This window comes from Halteromyces radiatus (genome assembly GCF_025201355.1).
Source record: "Halteromyces radiatus strain CBS 162.75 chromosome Unknown BX664scaffold_1, whole genome shotgun sequence".
Lineage (NCBI taxonomy): Eukaryota > Fungi > Mucoromycota > Mucoromycetes > Mucorales > Cunninghamellaceae > Halteromyces > Halteromyces radiatus.
In genome coordinates, this window is record NW_026251687.1 from 281,722 (window position 1) to 306,830 (window position 25,109).

The 25,109-nt window shown below is 34.4% G+C and overlaps 6 protein-coding genes across 6 annotated transcripts; 2 read left to right on the forward strand and 4 right to left on the reverse strand.

The window, feature by feature from the left end:
• Positions 1-3,299: 3,299 nt before the first annotated feature.
• BX664DRAFT_319023 (uncharacterized protein) lies at positions 3,300-4,214 on the reverse strand. The gene has a single exon (XM_051542862.1). It carries the CDS (start codon positions 3,939-3,941, stop codon positions 3,351-3,353), a length of 591 nt encoding a protein of 196 aa, XP_051404134.1. The 5' UTR covers positions 3,942-4,214; the 3' UTR covers positions 3,300-3,350.
• Positions 4,215-6,376: 2,162 nt separating this feature from the next.
• On the reverse strand, positions 6,377-15,372 carry BX664DRAFT_254120 (uncharacterized protein; the record flags this gene model as incomplete). Its single annotated transcript, XM_051540352.1, has 14 exons — positions 6,377-7,099; positions 7,194-9,025; positions 9,179-10,978; positions 11,039-12,002; positions 12,088-12,419; positions 12,486-12,814; positions 12,908-13,284; positions 13,365-13,888; positions 13,956-14,165; positions 14,245-14,338; positions 14,415-14,696; positions 14,771-14,882; positions 14,948-15,228; positions 15,313-15,372. 14 exons carry the CDS (start codon positions 15,370-15,372, stop codon positions 6,377-6,379), a joined length of 7,920 nt encoding a protein of 2,639 aa, XP_051404135.1.
• Positions 15,373-15,528: 156 nt separating this feature from the next.
• Positions 15,529-18,873, forward strand: BX664DRAFT_319025 (uncharacterized protein). Its single transcript, XM_051542863.1, has 3 exons — positions 15,529-15,635; positions 15,712-18,250; positions 18,347-18,873. The coding sequence occupies exons 2-3, from the start codon at positions 15,866-15,868 to the stop codon at positions 18,860-18,862; spliced, it is 2,901 nt and encodes a 966-aa protein (XP_051404136.1). The 5' UTR covers positions 15,529-15,635; positions 15,712-15,865; the 3' UTR covers positions 18,863-18,873.
• A 174-nt stretch (positions 18,874-19,047) lies between these two features.
• On the reverse strand, positions 19,048-20,903 carry BX664DRAFT_271237 (threonine synthase). Its single transcript, XM_051541136.1, has 2 exons — positions 20,411-20,903; positions 19,048-20,339 (listed from the first exon to the last, which is right to left on the reverse strand). Exons 1-2 carry the CDS (start codon positions 20,875-20,877, stop codon positions 19,202-19,204), a joined length of 1,605 nt encoding a protein of 534 aa, XP_051404137.1. The 5' UTR covers positions 20,878-20,903; the 3' UTR covers positions 19,048-19,201.
• A 116-nt stretch (positions 20,904-21,019) lies between these two features.
• On the reverse strand, positions 21,020-21,662 carry BX664DRAFT_362981 (uncharacterized protein; the record flags this gene model as incomplete). The annotated part of the gene is made up of 3 exons (XM_051548349.1): positions 21,020-21,040; positions 21,114-21,416; positions 21,504-21,662. 3 exons carry the CDS (start codon positions 21,660-21,662, stop codon positions 21,020-21,022), a joined length of 483 nt encoding a protein of 160 aa, XP_051404138.1.
• Positions 21,663-22,946: 1,284 nt separating this feature from the next.
• On the forward strand, positions 22,947-24,956 carry BX664DRAFT_354100 (H/ACA ribonucleoprotein complex subunit 4). Its single transcript, XM_051547729.1, has 4 exons — positions 22,947-23,044; positions 23,115-23,231; positions 23,304-23,528; positions 23,618-24,956. The coding sequence occupies exons 1-4, from the start codon at positions 22,967-22,969 to the stop codon at positions 24,608-24,610; spliced, it is 1,413 nt and encodes a 470-aa protein (XP_051404139.1). The 5' UTR covers positions 22,947-22,966; the 3' UTR covers positions 24,611-24,956.
• The last annotated feature ends 153 nt before the right edge of the window (positions 24,957-25,109 follow it).

Genomic DNA, 25,109 nt, shown 5'->3' on the forward strand with positions numbered 1-25,109 from the left:
GTAAGGGACATGAGAAGGATGTATCATTGTATTTTTCCAGGGAAGGTTAGTCAATTTTTGAGAAATCAAGAGATCAAGTGCAGCCAAATATCCAATAGAGTAAGTCTTCAAGGCCCTATAATACGCAAAAAAAAAAAAAAAAAAAAAAAAAAAAAAAAAAGGTAAGAAAATAAAGAGATATTGATATCTATCTACTTACCAAGATGTATTCAAACGCAAGTCCAGCAAAGCATTCAATTCATCAAAACGATCTGCTCCACTATACAACATAACGTCGCCAGGTGTATAGTTTTGTAAAAAGCGCTACAATAAAAAAAAATGATAATAAGGATTAGTAAATTGTATGAGATCCAACATCAATAATATATATTCTTTCTTTCTTTTTTTTTTTTTTCTTTTTTTCTTCATTTTTTTTTTTTTTTACCATGTTGAATGTGTTGAAGATGCTTTCCGAGAAAGTAATAATGGCGTCCTCAATGTAGTTTTCCCTGTGTAGTTTGTCCAAAATTATTGATACTTGACTATCCACGTTGCTTTGACTACCAATATTCAATAAATACACCACTTGATCTTCGGAAGGCGGAACGAAGTTTGCAATGGATTTGAATTGGTAGTAAAATGCTGAACAAAAGTAACTATATTCGGCAAGCTGTCGTTCAGAGAAGCAGAGAGGTCTTTCGATTCCATGTTCCACTGCGTCGGCAGCCACCCATTGAGCTAATAATTCTGCATCAAGTGATATATTGGAAACAGATCTATATAGATAGTTTTAGTTTGTTTGTTTTTTTTTTTTTTAAAAAAAAAAATCAATCGATAAGATAATGCATAGAAAGAATATTATGTGATTTGACTTACGGAGGAAGCTTGAGTTTATCATTCTCCAGAAATGATCCAACCACAGTCAATGGAACATTATTGGTAGCGCTTGCATTCACGACATATTTCATAATAGCATCATTGCTAGTCATCATCACCAATCCAGTAATATTTTCACGGAGTAAATTATCTACTTTTGGTAGTAGCACTTCAGGTAATCCTATCAAGAAAGTAATCAAGATAAAAGTAAATACATGTATCTTGTTTTAGAAAGATATCTTATGATGTACCAATAGCTTCATTCTATTCAAATAATAAAAATGGAACAAGTTAGTCAATGAATTTTTCAACAATTATTTCCATTGGATTAACTAGATTTTAAACTATAGATGATTATCCCCCTTTTTTTTTTTTACATATATACCTTAACAGCATCATCAATGGACCAACCCACTTTGTGTGCTAACTGAGACATTCCTGCAACCATATTTCTTCCATAAGTATCACCTTGAGCATTTGGAATAAGTGCCCCAATAGTAGATTTCTTAGTCTGTACGGCAAAAGGTTTATTATCCAAATCATCCAAGTAAGAGTTAACGGTGTCATTTGTAAGAAGTGTTGGTCCAGTAGGTACAGTTTGATTGCCAAAGACAGTATATCCTGTTTGAAACTATGAATAACAATGTGAGAAAGAAAATAAAAAAAGAATTGTCATTATATACCTCCAAATATAAATAAAATACAGGCAAAGCAGTTTGATAATATGGTAATTGACTAATAACGTAGGTTGTATTGGGTCGTCGTTCAAGAAGATTTGTCAAATTTTTATCAGCAAGATCCATCAAGATAGTTTCAAATTGTCGCTGTGGTTGAATATCCAAGATTTCCAAAGCTGTTTGCACAACAAGATTAGCAGAATCCTACGTATTAAAAGAAAAAAAAAGTTTTAGATGAAATCAGTATTGAATACATATATATATATATATATTATATCAACATACCATATCACCCAAGGAGATAATTGAATCAAATTGACCAGCCAAAAAGTAATCGCGTAGCTGTTGTATAGTCTCATTTGAAGAATTACTACGACGAAAGAGGACGGGGTATGAAGGATTGTTCAAATTGGTAGCAATAGCATTGAGTCGAGCGTCTGTATCTATCAGGTCATTTTCTATTCGAGACACAGCCAGAGGTTTATTGAATCCATCTTTCCGTAATTGTCTAGCAACCATCTTGCCAGCTTCGTCATTGGGTTGAAGAACGCGTGTCAGTCCAAGTAATGCAGCATAGGATTCACCAGTATTGAAAACAACGACAGGAATCCCAGAGTCACGAGCATATTTGACAGCTTGATAGACATTATCATCAGGAATAGGTGTAATGATCCCATCAACACCCTAAAAATAATCAAAAAAAAAAAAAAAAAAAAAAGAGAGAAAAGAAAAAGAAGGTTAATGCGAAAGTTTATACCAAAAGTCAATCGGGATTTGAATATATATGTACGTCCTTTACCTCTTTTATCGCTTCATAGATTTCGTTAGTCATATTCCTTTGACCAGCATCAGTAGTTCGTAAATTCCATTTCACATTAACATCCTAAAGAAAAAATAAAATAAACAAATAAATTGAATATATATATATATATATTGCTTACGAGAAGAGCAGCAGCATCCATGGCACCAACAGCAGAATTTTCATAAAATTTGTTGGTAGTTGGATCATGAGTAATCATAGCAAAAGTCGGTTTTGAAAAGTTGTAATGAGAGGAATCACATTTCGGTAAATAATTAGTAGGATCTTCTGCTGATACTGTGATGATCATCCATAATAAGATATAGAACCATATATCTTTTATGATGATCATTATACGATTACCAAGGTTGTATTGTTGTTGTTGTTATTATTATTATTTGTTTGATGGAAAAGAAAGTAAACATGAATATTATTAAGAGTAAAATATATTCTAACGATGATGTACAAAATAGAAAAATAGAAAAAATAAAAAAAAAAAGGAAAAAAAATTAAGATGAAAACCCGGAATATGAATTAATGTGAAACCACTTATGCAAGGGACACCGACGGAGAAGTTCAAATTGAAAGAAATCAAAATCAAAAGGTATTTATTAATTGGAGGAAGGAAAAGAAGAACAGTAATTGATGAAGCATAGTAAATGTGTTTGTACATGATGATAACGGTAACATAAAACAACATAAAAATAAATAAATAAAAAGAAGTGAAGAAAAGGGGGATATCATAAAATTAAGGGAAAAAGAAAAGGTGGAATTAAATAATGTGAGGTGAAAGAAGGATGCTAACTAAATAATCAAATGCTTATAAAGATGTAAAATAAATAATAAAAAGTAATAAAATAAAAATTAGATAAAAAAGGGTATGATGATGATGATGATGATGATGAAAATAATAACCAAGTGAATATGTAAATAAATAAATAAAAAGGTAAAAAAAAAAAAAAAAAAATGGGATATCCGTTCAACAGTTTCACCATTTTGATAATAGTAATATCTTGGTTTCAAATGGAAGAAGTATGTTGATGATGACGAAGATGTTGAAGATGTTGAGGATGTTGTCGTTTTCGAACCATATTACCCAATTTGAAAGATCGGATTTCACATTCACGCCAAGTTCGTTGACCCATATCATCTGCTACTGATTTCCAAGCATGTTTGAATAACTTTGCATGTTTCTTGACCGCCAATAACAGTAATCGATCTTCAGGATCTGACCATTCACGTTGTTCCAAGGCCTTAGCCTGCAAGGTCTTGAATCGTCCCCAACAACAACCACGAGATCGATGAGGTAAATAGGTAGATGAAATCATAGCCCATGATAATCCTTGACTATATCCTTTCTGTAGTAAAAAATCTTCTTCTGATGACCATGGTGTCCGAGTCTGAGTAGTAACGCGACGTTGTTGTCTTTGTTGTTTCATAGAAGGTGAATTGGGAGGTGAAGCTAGTATGGGTAATGGTGATGCATAACTTGATGATGGACTTGAAGATAAGGATGACGGTGAAGAATAACACGAGTTATAAAGGTAATTATTTTTTTCAAGCATTACTTGATCAGTGACATGAGGACAAAGTAAGTTTTTGATATCCATTGTAAGTAATTGTAGTAGTAACTAGTAATAATAACAGTAGTAATAGTATAAAGGCAGTAATAGTATGGTATCAACAGTAATAATAAAAAGATATGATAAAACAACAGTAGAAAAAAGAAAAGAGAAAAGAAAAAAGGAAAAAGTAAAGAAATAGAAATAGAAAAAAAAAGTTAAGGCTTTAAATACGTTTTGACTTTTCAACCCAGACTGAGCCTAAACTCCCTTGAAGAAGAAAAAGAAAAAAGCGTGTTTTGGTTATTCGTAAGAAAAAAAAAAAAAAAAAGGGGGCGAGGAATAGTATGAGGAGATAAAATAACAAATCATCAATGAAGGAGGAAGAAACAAATAGAGAATCTATCTTAAATAAATGACAACAATGTTCATTTCAATATATCATCATTATAACATTTCAATAAGGTGACATATAGATAAACTATTCTATTAAATGGTGATGATAATCAATATATAAAGTTATATTACCTTTAATAATCCATTGTCCGTTCCTCCACTTTTTTTTTCTTAAATGCATGAGTGAAAAAAAAAGGGGGGAGGTCTATAGATGATCTAAGAAAAAAAATAATATATATATGTATATATATTTATATATAAAGGAGGACAAAGGAGAAAGTTCAAAAGGGAGGACCTCTTTGGTCTTTTTATCATTGGGAGGGTTTTCTTTTTTTTTTTTAAATGTACTTGTTATTTGCCGATGATTAACTATTTTGAGCGACATTTGTAGTTTGGATTGCTGATCGTTAATCCTCCAACTAAAATAGGTAAATCAGATTAACAGATACTTTTTTTTTATTATTTGACAAGATAATAAACCTTATACTATTTTTTTTTTTTTTTGACACAAAAATAAACTAACACTCTATAACATTTTTTTTTTCAATCATCCTTTTCTTTTTTTTTTTTTTTTTTTTTTTTTTTTTTGTGCGCCTTTCAGGATTCAATCCCTTTTTTTTTCATATAGTCATTATGAAAACGTGGTATAAAAGGATGCAGGTGATGACTTTTTATTTTTTCATAACGTGTCGAGCTCAGGGAATAGGGATTTCACACGTTACGTGGCTAAATTAATGGGAAAACTGGACTATAACTATACTAGATTTTCCCAATCATCATCAGTATAAAAAAAAAAAGGAGGAGTAAGAGAAACTGAAAATGATATAATATAAAAGGAGTTATATCTTCGGCAGTCTATATATGACAAAAAAAGGATATCTGATTGACATGACAGATCTAACTGATTTCCCTTGTTTTCCTTTTTTGGATGATGCAAAGTAGTTATAGTAGTAGTAGTATGACCATTTACTGTTTTTATCTCCGTATCTTAAATTCATTTTCCTTACTTTTTTTTTTTTTTAAATCTTTGATACTATCCAAAGAAAGGAGTGCTAACGTGCTTTTCATTATGTCAACTTGTTTCAAAAGAAAAAAAAAAAAGGAAAACGTGGCTTCTATTTGTTCGTCTTGATCATGGGAAAGGAGACATGATTGTGAAAAAAATAAAATGATAAAAACAAAAGGAGTGAATCCATTGTTCTCTCCCTTCCCCTTTCTCCTTTACTTTTTTTTTTATCAACACGTTTTATTCAGGGACTCTTCCCAGAAACAAAAACCAAGTTTCATTGTTTTGTTCGCACAGACAAAAAAAAAATCTTTCAACAGAAAGTATGATATCTATATATTACGTACTTGATTACATGTTATATTAATGAACAATTAAAAACTATCAATAGCCAATTACCTCATATATGTGATTTATTCATCAAATATAATATAAAAGAGATTGTTATGTTTATTGTTTGATTTCAAAAAAAAAAAAAAAATAAAAGTATAATAATAATGATAATGTCTATCGAAAATAATAAAAAGAAATGAAATGATGCTTTGATAAGAATGTAAAGAAAAAAAAATATACAATAAAATGAATAAATAAATAAAATAAACTAATCTAATTGAATCGTACACGTTTGTTTGCTGATTTCCTCATGTTCCGGGCCATCTTGCGTTTGGCAGCAAGTTCAGGATTGGTCACAGCTTCAATCGCTCGCTTGGCTTTTCGTTCTTCCTTGCGTTCAGTAGAATGTTGTCGAATGTTTTGATAGATAGCAAAGTATGCTGTTGGTCCTGCCTTTTTTTGTATCATATTCAATACTTCATTTCCAAGGGTTTTCAAATCATCTAAAATATATATATATATATATATATAACCAAAAGTTATAATCTTTTTTTTCCTTTCTTTTGATCATTCTTTTGATTACTTACCAAAACCAGGTTCCCGACTGAATTGACCATTTACAGTATGATAGATGGGAGCAATCATAGAAAAGAGGTAAGGTGGTAGTTCCTTAGAATCAATCACATTACACATAGCAGCAAACCATTTGAAGATCGATGATCGCTATAAAAAAAAAAGTCAATTACCTCTATCCTTCATACCCATCATTACTTACCAATAAAAGATTTTTGCCTTGATTTCGACCAGCGCCTCTAGCAGTATAAGAAGCCTTGTGAAGTAACCATAATAATGAAGGATGTACTAATTCTTGATTCACAGAAATATTTTGTTCCGCTAATAATATTGTTGAAGTAGCGTCATCTTCTGCACTATCTTTCTTATCTTCATCATTATCTTCATTGTCACCAATAGTTTCAATATCTTCTGATACAGGCAAATAGTATAAACATCGTCCAATAAAGAATAAATTTTTCACCAATTGATTCGCCTGTTCTTCTGAAAGATATGTACTTTTGAGTTGTTCCACAAATGAATAAGCCAACCCACGAAGTTCTTGCCGAGTAAGATAGTCATTTCTTGTAACAGGATCTACACCAGCAAAATAAACACCAAATAGACGTGCTGATGATGATCGAATCCAAGCATGAGGATGTAAAAGAAGTGATGCTACACCACGCCAAATAGATATTGTGTTGTCCGTATATACTAATTTTGGGAAAGTTGCTGTAATCTTGGTGAAAGTATTTAAACTATAATATCCTACTTCCCAAGGTACATCCACATCCATGCCTTCATTTTCGTCACTGTCTTCCAGGGTATCTTCATCACCATGTTCTTCTAAAGCTTCTTTCCATTGTTCATGACTCTTTTGAATCATAATTGCCAATCGATTGATTAATTGTGGTGCCAACTATAATAATAATAACAATAAAAAAAAAAAAAAAGAAAGAGGTTAACATAACTATTCCCTTAGTTTTTTTTCATTTATATATATGTTAACCTACCTTGAATTCCTTGCCATAGGCATCAATCACTAATCCATACATTTGACAACCTGCACGTTGTAATGTCACTTGCTTGCTTTCCATCCATTTGTCCAAAAGTCGATATACTGTGTCCATATCATCTTCCATCCGTAAGAGCAATGCTTTGCAGAGTTCAGCAGTCATTTCACGACATTTGGCGGATTCATCATTGATCAAACGCATCACCAAGGCTAACAAGATAGATTGAGAAAATTCAGCCAAGATTTCGTCACCAAATTTGTTGATGATATGGTGAAGCAGTTCCATCACAGATTCTCGACCACTTTCATGTACATATTCCAAGTTCTTGATAAGGAATGCCATTTGCTTCTTTAATCTTCCACGACCTTGAGGATAATCCATCATAAACATAAAGTAAATCGAACGTGCTTGTTCCCGTAATTCAGGCGTTTGATTCGTCACTGCAATATTGGCCACTGTGTCCATCAAATCGTACATTTCAGGTGCTAAGAATTTGCGAGAGATAATACTACGTACCAAGCCAAAAGCAGTACCTTGTCGTGTCGGTTCTTCAAGATCAGGTCGGATGATGTTGATGAGATATGTCAATTGATGTTCGGTTAAATTGGATTTCTTGAAAGAGATACAGACAGTCAGTAACTTGAATGATGATTGGATCATTGAGCTATTGGTGTTCGGTGATTTTTTCAGAATTTGGAAAATACGTTTGATTGCAACAGGTACTGCATCGTTTGTTGAAGGAAGTGGTAATCGGAATAAAATACAGAGATCCTTGGCTGCTAAGGTGATATTTGCTGATTGTGTCGAGAATAAAATATTACCCACCGTCATTAACAATTTATCTAATCGTGTAGAATAGGCATCATCATTGAGATCGAATTTGTTGCGTTTCAAAGCTGTATGAAGTATAGATAATCCAAAGTACACAAATCGATGAGAGTTGACATGAAGATAATCCACTGGTTCCGTCACCACACGTTTTGTTTGCACTTCAAAGTTCAATTCTTGTTGAGTCTTCACTTTCTTGACCTTCTTTTCAGCCTTGTATACATCCACATTTTCAGAGATCAAATCATTAGCAAAATCCAGTAATTCAGTCGATTCAAATCCAGGGTTATGTACCAATCCATTTGCAGTTCGTTTAAGTACATCATCTACTTTTTGTAAGATCTTCAAACTTTGGGTGTTTGTCATCACTTCCTTCAATGGCATTAACATGATACCAACGTTGGAGAACTTGATCAATTTGGCAAGGAGTTCAAATGCAGCGGGACTTCTTCGACTTTTTCCTTCTTTGGTCTTGGCAACCATTTCTTCAGTATCTTTTTCTTGTCCAGTCTTCCCAAAGATATCACTAATCAATACCTGTATAATGTCTTCCAAACAGTAATCCAAATCACCAATATTCATACGAGGTGCCATATCGTGCAAAAGAGAATTGACTGTGTAACCAAGTACATGGAGTTCATAACCACGAACCAAAGCACCTTGGAGTTCTTTGATGATAAATTTGAAGTAATCTGTACCCAAGAATTCATTAATCTTCAACAATGTATCCCCAGTAACATCACGCACATCTTGAGCACGACTACGAATAGTTTGACATACAATTGTCAAAAGACCAGGAAGATTGAGACGTAGAGATTTTTCCGGAAGTTGGCGTAGTAATTTGACAATTCCAAGAGCAACAGGCATACGAGAGATCACAGATTTACGGCTTTTGTTTTTCGAAATGAATGAATTCAATTCTGGTAGTACCTTGGTAATTAAAATGTCGTGAATCTTTTGAGCTTGTTCTGATGATAATGTATCACTTGATGTTGTTGTTTCTTCTGCAGTAGTAATTTCGTCTGTTTCGTCTTTCTCATCATCATCATCATCTTCTTCTTCTTCATTGTTGTCGTCCAGATTGTCGGTATTCACTTGTTGTTCACTAACTTCTTGAGAAGTATCATCGATGTCCATTTCATTAGCATTATCACCGGTAGCTTCCTTATCAAGATCAGCCGCAATATCCTTCTGTGTTTCATCATCCTTCTTTTCATTGTTTTGAGCTTGTTGATCCTTGGCGTTGCTGACAATTTCTCGATGGCTGAGATAATCGATCCTCACTTTTTGTTTTCCCATGATCTTCGCTGCTGTCTCATCACTGATTTCAACATGAGAAATGTCGAAATGGAAGGCTTCTAATACATTGGTCGTCAATCGTATGTAGATCTTTTCCATATCTTCTTGTCGTGAAACCATAGTCAAATAACGTGAAAGAAGTTGATAATAATGTCTCCAAGGAAGGCATTTTGCAAGAGCACCAATCGTTGTAGAAGCTTGATGAATCAAATTGTGGTCCACTTTTCGATCACTTTCATAAATAAAACCAGACACCAAAGGAATGAATACATTGACAATAGCAGGGACAGTTAGTTGACCTTGATTTGCAAATTCAGATAAACGTGCCATAGATCGCATACGTCGATGAAGTTGAATATGATAAATATTATCGAAAAAGTTGGTTTCATCATTTTCACTACCAAGTAAGGGTACCAAAGGAGCAAATATAGGTAATTCAGGGAAGATCTTGATACCAGTATTCAATAATCCAACAAATTCCATACGAATGATTTCAATACGATTCAATAAACCACGTTTGATATTGGGATAAATCAAATGAGTTACATACTCCATAAGCTTTTCTTTTTCGACAGCATCCTCTTGTTCCTTGGCAGCTTTCAGGAAGCGAGATACACAATGAGTAGCCGTTCCACGAACAGCAATTTCTTCTACATCTTGCATACTGTAAAACATTTGATTGAGGATAGGAAGCCATTGATGATGATCCAAAGTTGAATACAAGTCTTCACCAATAGTGCCAAGAGCATCCAATATACGATCATAATCAGGTTCATCGATTCGCTTTCTTGAGACAGAATTGAGATCTTGAAGTAAGCTGCCAACTTGAGTCAATTCAGGGTTGACATCAACAAATCGTTGGAAAAGAGAAATCAAGACGGATCTACTTTCACGAGGTTTGATCACCGAGAACATATCAGAGGCCAACTTGTAATAATTGTAATAAGTTTGAGATCCACGTTCAAATCCAGGAACAACAGGCATAAAGTTGGACCAAATGGTGAGAATATTGCGCTTGGTCATTTCAGGAATCAATCTAGTCGGTTTCTTCAAATTAGGGATCAATATTTCCAAAATTCTTTCAGTATGAGTTCCATCCTTGGTATATGGTGCAATACGAGCAACAATGGCAATTTCCCGTACAGAATATCGTCCACTACCAAATCGTTTGTCATCCTTGGATTGAGTCAATCGGTATTTCATATGGTTCAATAAAATATCCACGTGTTTCACAATAAGATTTTCCTTGAAGTAATCCAAATCGATTTCCATACCATTTTTGTTGGTCATCTTATCGTCTTCACAATAATCCAATAAACATTCTAAAATATCCAACGTTGTGCTGAGAACTTTTTCATTGATCTTGCGTTCTGACAAAAGGGCGTAAAGTTGAGGTAAAAGGGAAGAATCATAATCTATCAAGAAAGGTACATAGGATGGGTTTTCGGACCAAACGGCAAACATCTTCAAAAGACTTGACACTTGTTGAGAATTTTCGCTAGCGAAGTTGATCAATCGAGGCGAGATGAAAGAGGAAAACATGGCAGTCATATATGGTATAAAGTCGAATCCACCTTTAATCATGAAGATTTCTGTGAGACGTCGTAAGGTTGTCGTTCGTACTTGTTTTGATCGATTGCTAATACGAGTTAATCCTTCTTCTTCGTCTTCATTTTCATCGTCTTCTTCTTCGTCTTCAATGGCATCATTATGACCTTCTTCTTGAGTAATATCCAAGTCCATTTTGTCATTGTTCTGGGCAGAATGTAAAATATATAATACAACCTTAAGAATATTTGGCATAAATGGTAACAAGTCGGATCCAAGTTGTTTTATCATATCTTCCAATACATTGACCAAACCTAATTGTTGACGCCAACGAATACGTCGGATGATTTCAGAGCCTTGAGCAACAAATTCAAATGAAGTAATATGTCCTTCTTCATCATAAGTTTCTCCAGGAACATCCAAAAGAGCTTGTGTCGATTCCAAAGCCAAATCAATAAATGTTTTCATTTCCTTCTGTTCACAACAAGATACAGCACTGAGAATAGCCTTGCGTCGCAATTTCTTCAAATGTCTACTACCTTTGGATTGACGTTCCACTAATCGACCATAAAGTATACGCATCACAATCGGCATGAGTTCTTCACGATGAACAGGATCAATCAAATTTTGTTCACTGTTTTGAATGAAAGTTGATAATTCGTCCCGGAATTTGATATCATCCAGCAAGTTGCGAAGATTGTCTTGATAAGGCTTGATATTCTTGTCTTTCCATGCAAACAAGGCTTCCAAAGCTGAGGTTTGTAAACGATTATCACCTTTGGCAATCAAACGAAGAATGACAACATAGAGATCCTGAGACTTGTATGCACCACGAATATTTGTAAAACAGGAGAATAACTTTAGCCAAGAACTCATCTTGTTTTTGATGTTACGAGAAGATCGAGGAATCAAACCAATCTTGCGTTGTTGCGTTTCATCATCTACAGTAGTATCATTATCTATCATATCATCATCAGCTACAGTATCGAATTCGTCTTGTAAAAACTTGAAGAACAGTGGAATCAAGTGACGAGCGCGCTGCTCAACAATTGCAGGAGTTTCCATCAACGTTTTGAGAATCATATTGTAATAATGCCAGAAGTCCATATGAGGGTTTTCCAATCCACAAGTCTAAGAATGAAAAGAAGAAAAAAAAAAAGAAGTAAGTATAACGAAATAGCATAAGATCATAAAAGGTTATGGATCATCATCATACTTTGACAAAGAGTAATGCTCCGTTGACTGAGAATTGATCACCCAATATCGTCATTGCGTGATCTTGAATAGCCGTATACTTTGTAAAGGAAGGACATTCAAAAGAGATATTTCCAGTCTTCGTTGCTTGACCAGTTTGAATAGTGATTGGAGACATAGCTTTCTCAACAACAGCAGAAGCAAAAGTATCACATACAAGGAGTCGTTCATCTTCAAATTTGGCAATTTCATTAAAGCATAATGTCCAATAAAGTTCTCGGTTGGTAGTAGCAAAAGTTTTGAGAGCCTTGCATGCATCTTCCCATAATGGCTTGAAGTTGATTGTTAATATACCTACAATATAAAAATGAATCAATAGATGAGTAAACACTTTACTATCTCTTGATCATCATTACTTACCGAGAGCTACCAAGGGAACAAAGTCAGTGTATAAATCCGGAACACGATTTGTTGAGGAAATCAGATTGAGTTTTTGAATAAGGATCAATTTATCACGGAAATCGTTCATAGTTGGAGCAATTTCTTCCATATTTAAAGCCACTTCCACAAGTTCACATCTTTCATCCCTTCGATGATCCAAATCCTTCTTCATCAATGGTTGATCGAAAAGAGCCAATATCTTCATGGTGTAAAGACGACAGTTAGGTAGATAAGATCGTAGATTGGATTTCAAAAGTGGATAAAGTTGTTCTAAATGTTGTAAATCAAAATGATCGTTCTTGAAGGCACTAATATTTTGAAGTGATTGAATATATATATATATATGTTAGTATCAAGGTCATCACATTAGATTACAAACTGTGTATTATTAAAAGTATTACCTTGAATGTAAAAGATTTAAGTACCCATATACACCTTTGAGAATAGATTCATTTTGTCCATGCTTTTCAAGTAATCCAGTCAAAATGTTGTGATTATTGTATAGTTTTTTCAAGTATGTTGATTGTTTCTTCTTCACAAGGGCCACTAGGGTTTGAACAGTGATACCAAGTAAAGATTCCAAAACAAAAGTTTCATGACCCATAATGAAGCTGGTTGTCACCACATCAGATTTGTCAGAATTTGATAAATAATTCGATAATGAGTCAAAGAAAGAGGAAACAGATTCAAAAGGTAGATCATCCGATATGTCCAAGATAGGTAAAATCGTCAAAATAGAAGAAGAAATAGCAATACTCGAGACTGGAGTAATATGGATCTATCATCAAAAATATATATATATATATATAAGTAACCAAGAAAAAAAAATCATATGGAATGAATAAATGATATTCTTACCGTTTCAATTTCAGTGTTATTCAATATATCTTGTTCTTTCTTCCAATCATATGGAGTATTCAATATCTTAAGGAGTTCTTGTACCAAAGATGTATTATTTCTCGTTTGTGGGAATCGAAGAAGACCATCAGCATTAACAGCAGACGTCAGAGTACCAGGAGGGACAGAAAGAGAACCAGTAGACATAAGTTCAGAGAGGAATAGTATAGATTGTTCAGGATAACGAATAAACTGTTGTGATACATATTTGGTGATATATGGTAAAGTGACTTGAGTATAATTTGGCCATTCTAATTGTGACAATCCAACAAAGAATCCATAAACAACATTAGGGTCTTGGAAAGAGGTAACAGATTCCAGAATAAGACGACCACCACCCACAACTACATCCAAGTTGCCAAAGCATAAGATTCCAGTTACTGTACGTAGTGTCTCTTTGTACAAGTCGTATGTGAATACTCGTCGAGTGGAAGTAAATACTAGTTTGGCGACTTGCTGTACACGACTAAGAATGGGTTTGAAGTCTATAATGAATAAATAAATAATTATAAGTATCATTCCAACAAAGTATTTCTTTTTTTTTAATCATACCATCAATACGACTAGCTTTTCTAACTGTAACCATTATGGCTAAGGTTGACATATCGATGAGTAAGTGCTTTTCGTCAGATTTCTTTTCTTGTAATTGTAAATCAATATCTTTGAGGATGATATCAATAATGGGAGTAAAATGTTGTCGATAAGTATGATGGAGTAATAGTAAAGTTGTTTTGTTGAATAATTGAAAGTTCATGTCAGATTCTATATGGTAGTACAAAGTAAAAAAAGAGAAAGTATTAATTGCATTGATATCAAGTAACTTTTTTTTTTGATGGCTTACCAAGTTCATCTATAGGTCCAGTTGTAGTGCAAACTTGAGTAAACAATTCTGAATAAATGGATACAGCGCGAGAATGAAGACGATTGTCCACTTGCTAAAAAAAGAAAGAAAACAAAAAAATAAGATATATGACGAATTTGATGTCATGATCAAATATGTTTTTTTTTTACCTTCATGCTTTCAAAAAATAACATAGCTAATCCTTCAGTATATTGATTAGAAGGTTCTCGTTTCAAAGAATCCAAAATATGTTGTATTAAATCAGTCAAAGCTTGTCCACGTACTTTCTTCATCAAAAAGGCAAATGCTTCGGCAGAAAAGTGACGAATGTATGGTTTGGTTGTAATATCTTCACCAAGTAATTTAGATAATAAGTCGAAAGTATCGCATATGTCAGGTAAGATTTGACGAGAAAGGAACTTGAAAAGATATGCAATACTGTTGAATAAGCACTATAGGATGATTATAAAAAGATAATATTGAGGATCTCCATCTACAGAATTCTTTTTTTTTTCTTTCCTTATACCTCCAAAAGTTTGATATCTTGATGATATACCAAAGGTAACATACACTTGAGCATTCTGGTATAATAAGGATAGAATTCACCTTCGAGATCTTTAGCCAATTTCGTAACAAGACTAACATTAGAAAAAAAAAATAAAGTTATTCACAGATCAAATAATATAACTTATATTGTACTTACTCTAATAAACCGTCAAGAGCCAAACTATTAGGAACCATCATATATTTTTCCATAATATCCATGATCTTTTCCTTGTGGTGAATAATTGAAGCCAATGTCTTCACATAAGGTTGAATTTCGCGATAGAAGAGTGTAAACTGTTTGGACAAGTTCAGTTCTTTCCAAGACTGTAATGATTCATAAAAGAAAGATCCATTTTCTTCAATTTCATCTTCTACCAGACGAGAACGATGAACAACATTGACCTTGATCTGTTCTACCCGAGCACTAAAAGGTTGAAACTAAAAAGAAAGAAAGAAAAAAAAGATTTCAGTTAGATCAAAATCAAAAATAATAATAAAAAAAAGAAGTTTTATTTAAATTACCCTGAATCGATTAGTACCCGTCCCTGTATTCAATTGAGGGACATCTTTATTATCTAACATGACAAGTAGAGAATAAAAAGATGTGGCCTATGCAGGTTGATCTGTCAGTAAAAAAAAAAAAGGAAAAGAAAAGAGAGAAAGAAAAAAAAAATTGTTCAAGCGAGAAAGACACCAGCCACTTTTGGAAATTTCAAGGACCGCATAATGAGGGCGTGAAGCAAAAAGCGGGCGCTCTTACCATTTCTTTCCTTAGATTCTGTCTTTCTTTTACACGTTTTTCAATTATATATTTTTTTTCCTTTCCTTTTTCTATATTGTTAGAGGTAATATTTAAACCACCATATAATGATACAAATTAAAAAAAAAAAGTTACTTATATTTATATATGTTTTATTATAGTCCTCTCTATCTATCTCCTTCTCCCTGTCCCTGTCTCCTTCTATCTCCTTCTATCGCTCTCTCTCTCTTTTTCTCTCTTTTGCCACCACCCTTTCTCTGTCTCTCTTTCTCCCATTCATAAACACGACAAAAAAAACATATCAAGAAAGTAACTATGCTTTCTCATCAGGACAACAATGTAGACCACCTACAATCTGGTATGAATGACCTTCGAATAGACAATGAACAATATTATCAACAACATCAGCAGCAGCAATATCAGTCACCCAAAGAAGACTCTGATGACGAAGTACCTCTCGTCATGAACCATCATCAAATACCTGTTAGTGTTCAAAATATCGCCAATCATCTCAATTCTTCAAGACCAAGTCATTATATCAAACCTGCTTCACAAACTACACAGACCGTTCTTCAAGATTTACCAGCTGATATTCAAACTACTCAACTCATGTACAACTACTATACCGAAAAAACATACCTGGAAGGATACTTGTTAAAGATGAATGATTTGACTGTGGATGGATCTTCTTGTGGTGATTCACGATGGACGCGATGGTATGTGGAACTTTGTGGACCTGTATTGACTTTATGGGATGCTGAAACCAATGATGATACTAGTCATGCAGTGATACCTCAATATATCAACTTGGCGGATGCTTCTGTATTTATCAGTGATCAAGAACATGGTGTAATTTCTCTCAACTCGGCTGGATCCAATCGATTCCTTCTTCAACCTGTGGATGACAACCCTGCATATCAGGCCCCGCTTTGGGTATGTGCAATGCGACTCTCCTGCTTTGAATGGTCTCGAATTCACGAAATATATACCATGAAGTTTATCTCTCGTTACAACGCTGATGTCATGGCTGCTACCAAAGCTACACCAAAAATGGAAGGTTTTGTTCAAGTTCGATTGACTGGCGCAACCGAATGGCAAAAATATTGGACGGTGGTTTCTGATCGACGTGATGAAAAATCGTTTTTTGGTAAGAAAAAGGTACCTTCTCGTGGTCAACTCTCGTTTTATGAATCCAAGAAGCAAAAGCATCCTAATTTCATCATGATGAACGTGGTACATGCCTACACTTTGTATCCAGAATCTCCACAGCTTATCGACATGGCAACTATACTCAAGGTAGAAGGTTCTATGGCCTCAATCAAAGCGAACGGTGAACAGGAACCCAGCAAAGATACTTCTAGTGCTCTGATTATGGCTTCTTCTCGTAAAGAATTGATCCAATGGCTTGTTGCTGTGTTTGATTCCTTTAAACTTTATGGACGACCTACCAAAATTTATGATGATCCTTTGAATCTCAATTCACTCAATTTTGGTGAACTAGCGGCTTCAAATCCTCGTTTATTTTTGGAAATACCTGAAGTTCAACATGTTGATATTTATCAAGATACCTATATCGATAATGTAGCTTCTTTCGCCGGTGTTTTACTGAACAAGATGACAAACCCAGCCTCTCGTGCAAATCAACAATGGAATATTGGACAGAATAATGACGATCATAGAAGAAGCTTACCACTTGAACAATCATTCAATCATCCTTTGGCTGCCAACCGTCTCTCTGATCAACGGCAACAACAACAACAACAACAACAAGGAATGACTCCAAGCTCATCTAGCCGTGGTGGTAAACTTATTTATGCTAGCGACAGTGATGATGATGATGATGATGACGATGATGAAGAAGAAGAAGAAAGCGATGACGATTCCCTCGATCAACCTCGTAGATCTGCCATTAAAACATCCCAAATTTCAACTTCAATGAACAAAGCACACCAACAAAAAAAAGTAGATGAAGAGGATACTGACGACACACAATCAACTACCTCTGATGTATCAGACTCTTCTGCACCACAACAAAAATCAGAACCGACATCATCTCGACAACGACCTCGCCGACGTATTGTGCGCCCTCAAGCTAGCATTAGTGGATCAGGAACAGATAGTGATGAAGATGATGATCATAACAACACTAGAGGTGGAAATACAACCGATGATGATGATGATGATAATTCTGCATTGGCACCTGGTGGTCATCAAACCACTTCAACACCTTCACCAATGATGGCCATGAACAACAATCCATCTGGACAATTTTATGATCAACAACAACAACAACAATATCATGATGGAACGATGTATGATCCTGTTACTGGTATGTATTACGATGATCGACAATTCGAAGGACCTGCTGGTATGGAAATGGGTGAAGATGGACCTGTGATTCCTGAACTTGGTTCACGTTTTGCAACACAAAATAGTCTTTTGGATACATATCGACCGGATCAACCATCTGCTAAGGATCAAATCGAATATGCAAAACAAACTGGACATACCTTACTGAGTGTTCCTAACAAGCCTCCTGAACCTCGTACTGGCTTAGTTGGTATGATCTCTCAAATTGAAGTGGATAAGAAGGAACAAAAACTGAACAAAGGAAGAATGTTACAAATGGAAAAGAATCAACTTTTAGAACGTGAACGTGAAAGATACTTATGGGAACAACGTCAACAAATGATGCCTCAGGTAAGAATAAAAATAAAAAGTAGAAATGTAGTTACTGACATGATGATGATCATCATCTTTTTTTTTTTTTTTATTCTTTTATTTTATTTTTATTAGATGGGAATGAACCAAGCCAACATGACACCTATGGCGATGAATCCACCTATGGGGATGAATCAATATGGAATGGGACATTATGGAATGGGTCAGATGCCAATGATGGATCCTAGAATGTCAATGATGCCACCTATGATGGATCCAAGAATGTCGATGATGCCACCTATGATGGATCCAAGAATGTCGATGATGTCTCCAAGTATGATGAATTTATCAAGTCTCAGTAACAACAATTTAGATCCTCGTATGTCAATGAACCCTTCTACCAATGATACAGTGGATCCACGTATGTCTATGATACCTCCCATGATGGGTCAAATGCCAATGATGATGGATCCTCGAATGTCCATGATGAATATGCAAATGATGATGTCAATGTATCAAAATGGAATGTGGAATCAACAGCAAAGATTTGGTGGTGGTCCTAATATGGATGATGATGATGAAGATGATGATGTCCCTCTTGGTGGTGGTACTGGTCATGTCAATGAAGCTACTAGTACAAACAAACGTTAGATCATTTTATTGCCTTCCTCTCTCCTTTTTTTTTTTTTTATTTTTATTATCTTCCTTTTTTATTTATACATTATATAAATATATCTTTATTTTAGTTTACTCTATTTATTTTTATTTTATTTATCACACAAAAAAAAAAAAAAAAACAAAACAATCTAATAATCAATAAAAAAAAAATTAGCCTTCTCTTTTATCAAATTCATATCAAACAATTCATCATACGACATAAATAGACTATTCCTTTTTTTTATTATTTTTTATTATTATCTGGTAAAAATGTTGTACAAGACATATACATCTAAAACAAAAAACATTCTAAAACTAAATCTAAATAATAAATTAGAATATAACACCTTCAGCCTTCAATTCCTTTTCAATCACGTCCATCACAAGTTGAGGATTGGCATGATCCACGTGTACCACTGATCGTTCTTTATCCAATAAACCAATGAATTCCTTGGGTAAAACTTGAGCTTGGAAATCAAAACCTTGTTCATCCTTGAGGGCCATTTCAACTGCTTCTGAGAATTTGGCAGGATGAGCAGTAGCCAAACAGATCATGACTTCATTGCCTTGAGGTAATAATGAAAGATGATCACGTTCAGTGAGACGATCGGCTGCCACCACACCAACAGATGTATGAGGATCCAAAATATATTGATGCTTTTGTTGATAGTTACGAATGCCTTCTACAGTTTCCTTGTCAGTAACCATAGCCGCGTCAAAGATTTCACGAGCGTGTAACACGGCCTTGTCGGATACACGGAAAACACCCTTGGTCTTGAGTTCATTCATCCATTGCGCAACCGTTTGACCAGCTTGATCGCTCAGAGTTTCGTTCAATACAGTATCATGAGTTGCCACTTCAGTTCGACCATTATCTGCTTCACTATCACGAGCCAAATACCATAACAGACGTTCAAAATTGGATGATACCAAGATATCCATGGCAGGTGATAAAGTTTCCTTGGCATTACCATCTACAGTTTGTTTTTCATAGGCATTGGTGTTGAAGAATCGATACAAAATATCATTTTCGTTGGTGGCCACAATCAATTTGTTTGTAGGAAGACCCATACGGTAAGCATAATAACCAGCAAGGATATCACCAAAGTTTCCAGTGGGAACAGAAAAGTCAAACTTGATCTTGTCAGCTTCAGCAGAGGCGGGATCGATATTCAATGATCGCAATAACAAAAAGTAAGCTTGGAAGTAATATACAGTTTGAGCTAGAATACGAGCCCAGTTGATGGAATTAACAGCACCAAGGTGATGCTTATCATTGAATTCACGATTGCTGAACAAGTTCTTCAAAATATCTTGACAATCATCGAAGGTACCTTTGACACAGAGATTGTGTACATTCTTATCCAAAACAGTGGTCATTTGAGCTTCTTGAATAGGACTGACTCGGCCATTAGGATGAAGGATAAAAACAGATACATTCTTCTTGTTGCGAAGACCATAGATTGCAGCACTAGAAAAAAAAAAAAAGAGTTCCTATTAGTATAATGATTTTTTTTTTTTTTTTGTATTTATATTTATTACCTTCCAGTATCACCAGAAGTAGCACCAACCACAGTCAAACGATGAGTTTTTCCACCTTCAGTTTCAGCTTTGTTACGACGTTCCAAGAAGTATTCAAACAAGTTACCAACAAATTGAAGAGCGACATCCTTGAAAGCAAAAGTAGGACCATGGAAGAGTTCCAAAACATATAATCCATCCTTAACTTTGGCGAGAGGAGTGACTTGTTCATGACGGAAAGTTGAATAGGATCGTTGGATCAAATCTTCAAGATCAGGCCGAGGGATCTGTGAATCTTCAATATATAAGGAAAGAATTTCGACGGCCAATTGTTGGAAAGTCAATGAAGACCAAGCTTGTCTCCAATTATCAGGTAAAGAAGGAATGTGATGAGGGATGAAAAGACCTCCATCAGGTGACAAACCTGCCATGACGGCTTCTTCAAAAGTATAATCTTTAACTTGACCACGAGTGGATCGATATTTCATAGTATATGTATACAGAAAAAAAAAAAAGAGAGAGACAGAAAAAAAAAAGAAAAGAAAAGATAAAGAAATCATCAGTGAGTCATTTTTATCAACAAAAATATGCGGAGATGAAAAATTTTATTTCAATAGTCTTTTTTTTTTTTTATAGGGAAAAGGAATTGTTCTACCATAAATCAAAGAAAGAAGTTAGTAACAGAATCATCATTATTCTTTAAAGAAAAAAAAAAGTTACTTACTTGAATAGGACAAGGAAATGTAGATTGTGAATTGATGGTAGGATGAACAGAGACAAAGAGTACCCTGGCAGTAACTTGAATTGTATAAGATATCGTCAAATCGCGAGGTTTTTCACCTGTTAATCCACATTTATCTGCTAAATCATTGAGAATAACTTGATTGGGATCTGTCATAGGATCATAGGCAATAGAAAAAGGGAATATAAAACTAAAATCACTATATTTTGGAAGTTCCATATAATCTAAATAGCCACCACCAACTGGAGTTGTATTGCCACTTCCTAATGGATCAGGATAAAAGGCCTAAACCAGAACCAAAAATGAAAAAGAACACCATAAAAGGAAATCAGTAACCATCCCTTTTTCTTTTCATATCATTGTTACACTTACTGTTGCATTCATGTCAGAAATATAGATAGGTAGTAAATTGGGATTCTTGGCTGTGACATTCAATCCAAAATTGATTTGTATCTTGTCCCCATTGAAGGATAAAGGTGATGATCCATTGCCTGTACTATTGGTGACACCTCCAACATCGACTGTAGGCATAACAAACTTGCTCATGATGGCTCCAATGATAATAACAACAATAATGATGGAGATGATGATAAACCATAAAATATAAGTGGCCCATTTTGGTAAGCAGCAAGCACAACATAAACATCGTAGACAACAATTGCGACCTTCCATTCGTCTTTTTTTTCTTTTTTTACTTTGAAAAGATCCTTCTTCTATTGTTTCGTCTATTGGTGTGGTATTGTTCCTGTCTAAAAAAAAAAAAAAGGTATCATAAACGCCAGTACAAATAGACTGAATGACCACATTTTTTTTTTTTAAAAAAAAAAGAAAGATCCAATCTTCGTAAAGACTACTTAGCTACCGGAACTTACCATCATGTTTACCAGCCACGTGGTGCCCGGATAAAGTGATATCTGTGGTATTGTCATTAAGTGTATGAGATAAGGTGACTGATGAATTTTCGTTTATTGTTGTCGACTTCATTATGAATTGATAGGTACAATGGTATATATATACATATATGCAAATAAAAGGATGATGATAATGCTGATAATACAAATATGAAGTACAATATGTAAAAACCAAAAAAAAAAAAAAAAAAAAAAAAAAAAAAAAATTAAAAAAAGAAAAAAGAGAAAACCTATTTTTTTTTTTTTTTTGAGCCAAGAAACTTATATATTTGGATATTTCATACTCCGTAAGGAAAACTCGCAATCTGATACTATTTTAGATCGTATTCATTGTAATGCACCATCTTTTTCGTAGCCAAACTTTGTACTTGTTCCGAAATCTATTTATCGCTATACAGGCGGAAACTCAAAAGAGAATCTTTTTGACTGCTGATTGACAAACTGACTTGTATGTTGGTCAAGTGCGATGTGACACATTCATTATATTAAACATCTGCCATTGTTCACTAAACTTTTACTCAATATCTCTTACTGCATAACATCTACGTCATAAATAAATAGTGATCATCATCATCATCATGCTTTATGATTACTTTTAAAGCAAAATAAAAAAAAATTTACTGCATTGTTGAACTCAGTTCGCATTGATACACGCATTATGAATTCAATTGAGGAAGTAAACTCGTTTCTATATCATAATCATTACGAATATGTTAATCTAAGCAAAGACGATTACTCGAAAACTGACCATGTCCATATTTGGAACTCACAAATTGGCATGAACCTGTCAAAAAAAAAGAAGAGTATTGATTGAATTCCGATGGGGCTTAGTGGCTTAGACCATTGGTCCTTTCTCAAAAAAATTCTCTTCTTTTTTTTTTTTTTCTTCTTTCTACCACTTCATTTTTTTTTATATATATAACCATGGCTGACGAATCGGTTATCAAACCTACTGCAGTGACTCCTGCTATCAACACTTCCAACTGGCCTCTTTTATTGAAGGTAATTTATAATTCATTTTTATATATTAAGAATATTTAAATTAATTCAATATATATATATATTTTGTTAGAACTACGATCAACTTAACGTCCGTACCGGTCATTATACTCCTATTCCTCATGGTTGTTCTCCTTTGAAACGTCCTCTTAATGAATACATTCGTTATGGTGTTATTAACTTGGATAAGGTGTGTATATTGATAAAATATAAAAGAACATGTGCTAAGAAAGCATTATTGACTCAATTATTATTATAATAGCCTGCCAATCCTTCATCACACGAAGTTGTTGCCTGGGTTCGTCGTATCTTACGAGTTGAAAAAACTGGTCATAGTGGTACTCTTGATCCCAAGGTGACTGGTTGTTTAATCGTATGTATTGATCGTGCTACTCGTCTTGTCAAATCTCAACAAGGTGCTGGTAAAGAATACGTGTGTATTTTACGTCTTCATGATGCTCTTGAAAGTGAAAAGAAACTCTCTCAGGTAAATATCATTTATTAACAAAGAGCATTTTTTTTTTAAAAAAAAAAGCAACACTGGATTGATCATTTCTATTTTATATATATTTTTAGGCTATCGAAACTTTGACTGGTGCTTTATTCCAACGTCCTCCTCTTATTTCTGCCGTCAAGCGTCAATTACGTGTTCGTACCATTCATGAAAGCAAATTGTATGAATTCGACAATGATCGTCATTTGGCTGTTTTCTGGGCAAGTTGTGAAGCTGGTACTTATATGCGTACTCTCTGTGTTCATTTGGGTCTTTTATTGGGTGTGGGTGGTCATATGCAAGAACTTCGTCGTGTTCGATCTGGTGCCATGTCTGAAAACGATGATATTGTCACTATGCATGATGTGATGGATGCTCAATGGGTATTTGATAACAATAAGGATGAATCTTACTTGCGTCGTGTGGTACGTCCTTTGGAAACTTTGTTGACAGGATACAAGCGTGTGGTTGTCAAGGATAGTGCAGTGAATGCTGTATGTTATGGTGCCAAGTTGATGATTCCTGGTCTTTTGCGTTATGAAAGCGGTATTGAAGTCAATGAAGAAGTTGTGCTTATGACTACCAAGGGTGAAGCCATTGCTTTGGCTTATGCTCAAATGACCACTGCTGTCATGGCTACTTGTGATCATGGTGTGGTGGCCAAGGTCAAGCGTGTTATTATGGAACGTGATACTTATCCTCGTCGATGGGGTATGGGTCCTATTGCTCTCGCTAAGAAGAAGCTTAAGACTGAAGGCAAGTTGGACAAGTTTGGTCGTGTCACAGAAGAAACTCCTGAAATCTGGAAATCTACCTATGTCGACTTTTGTAATAACACCACTGGTACTGAACCTGAACCTGTATTTGGCAAACCTGTCAGTTCTGTTGTCGCTGCTGCTGGTATCAATCCCAAGATCACTGCTGTTGGTGTAGCTACCAAGGATGCTATGGATGCTGCTGATGATTCCTCAAACAAGAAACGTCCTGCTGATGATGAAGTGACCAAGTCCGAAACCAAGAAGGTCAAGAAAGAAAAGAAGGAAAAGAAGGAAAAGAAGAAGAAGAGCAAGGATTAGAAAATTTAGATGTCAAGTTACTTTGATCCCTTTTTTTTTTATGATCATTTATTTCATTGTTACTCATTCTCTCTCTCTCCACTCCATTCCTATCTCACTTCTTTTTTTTTTCAACACAAATACTCACTCATATTTAGTACACTTTGTTAAATCACATATATAGTTCATTCCCCCCTTTTTTGTCATTTTTTTTCTTTTACTTACATGCAAACATCTTTTTTTTTATTATTTTTTCAGATTCAATTGTTTTATATATTTTGTCTCTCGGATCATCTATCCAATTCTTTATTTTTACCTCTCTCATCTTTATTTTGTAATCAATAAAAATTGAAATGTTTTATTTATCAATATATTGTCTCCTTCATACTTTTGAATCATCATTATCGTTATTATCAAGGGATCATCATCAACCTATCATCATTAACATATCGTCATTATCAACTATCATGACTGGTATCATAGAAGAAAAAAAAAATAAGGAATGGAAGGATCGGCAATG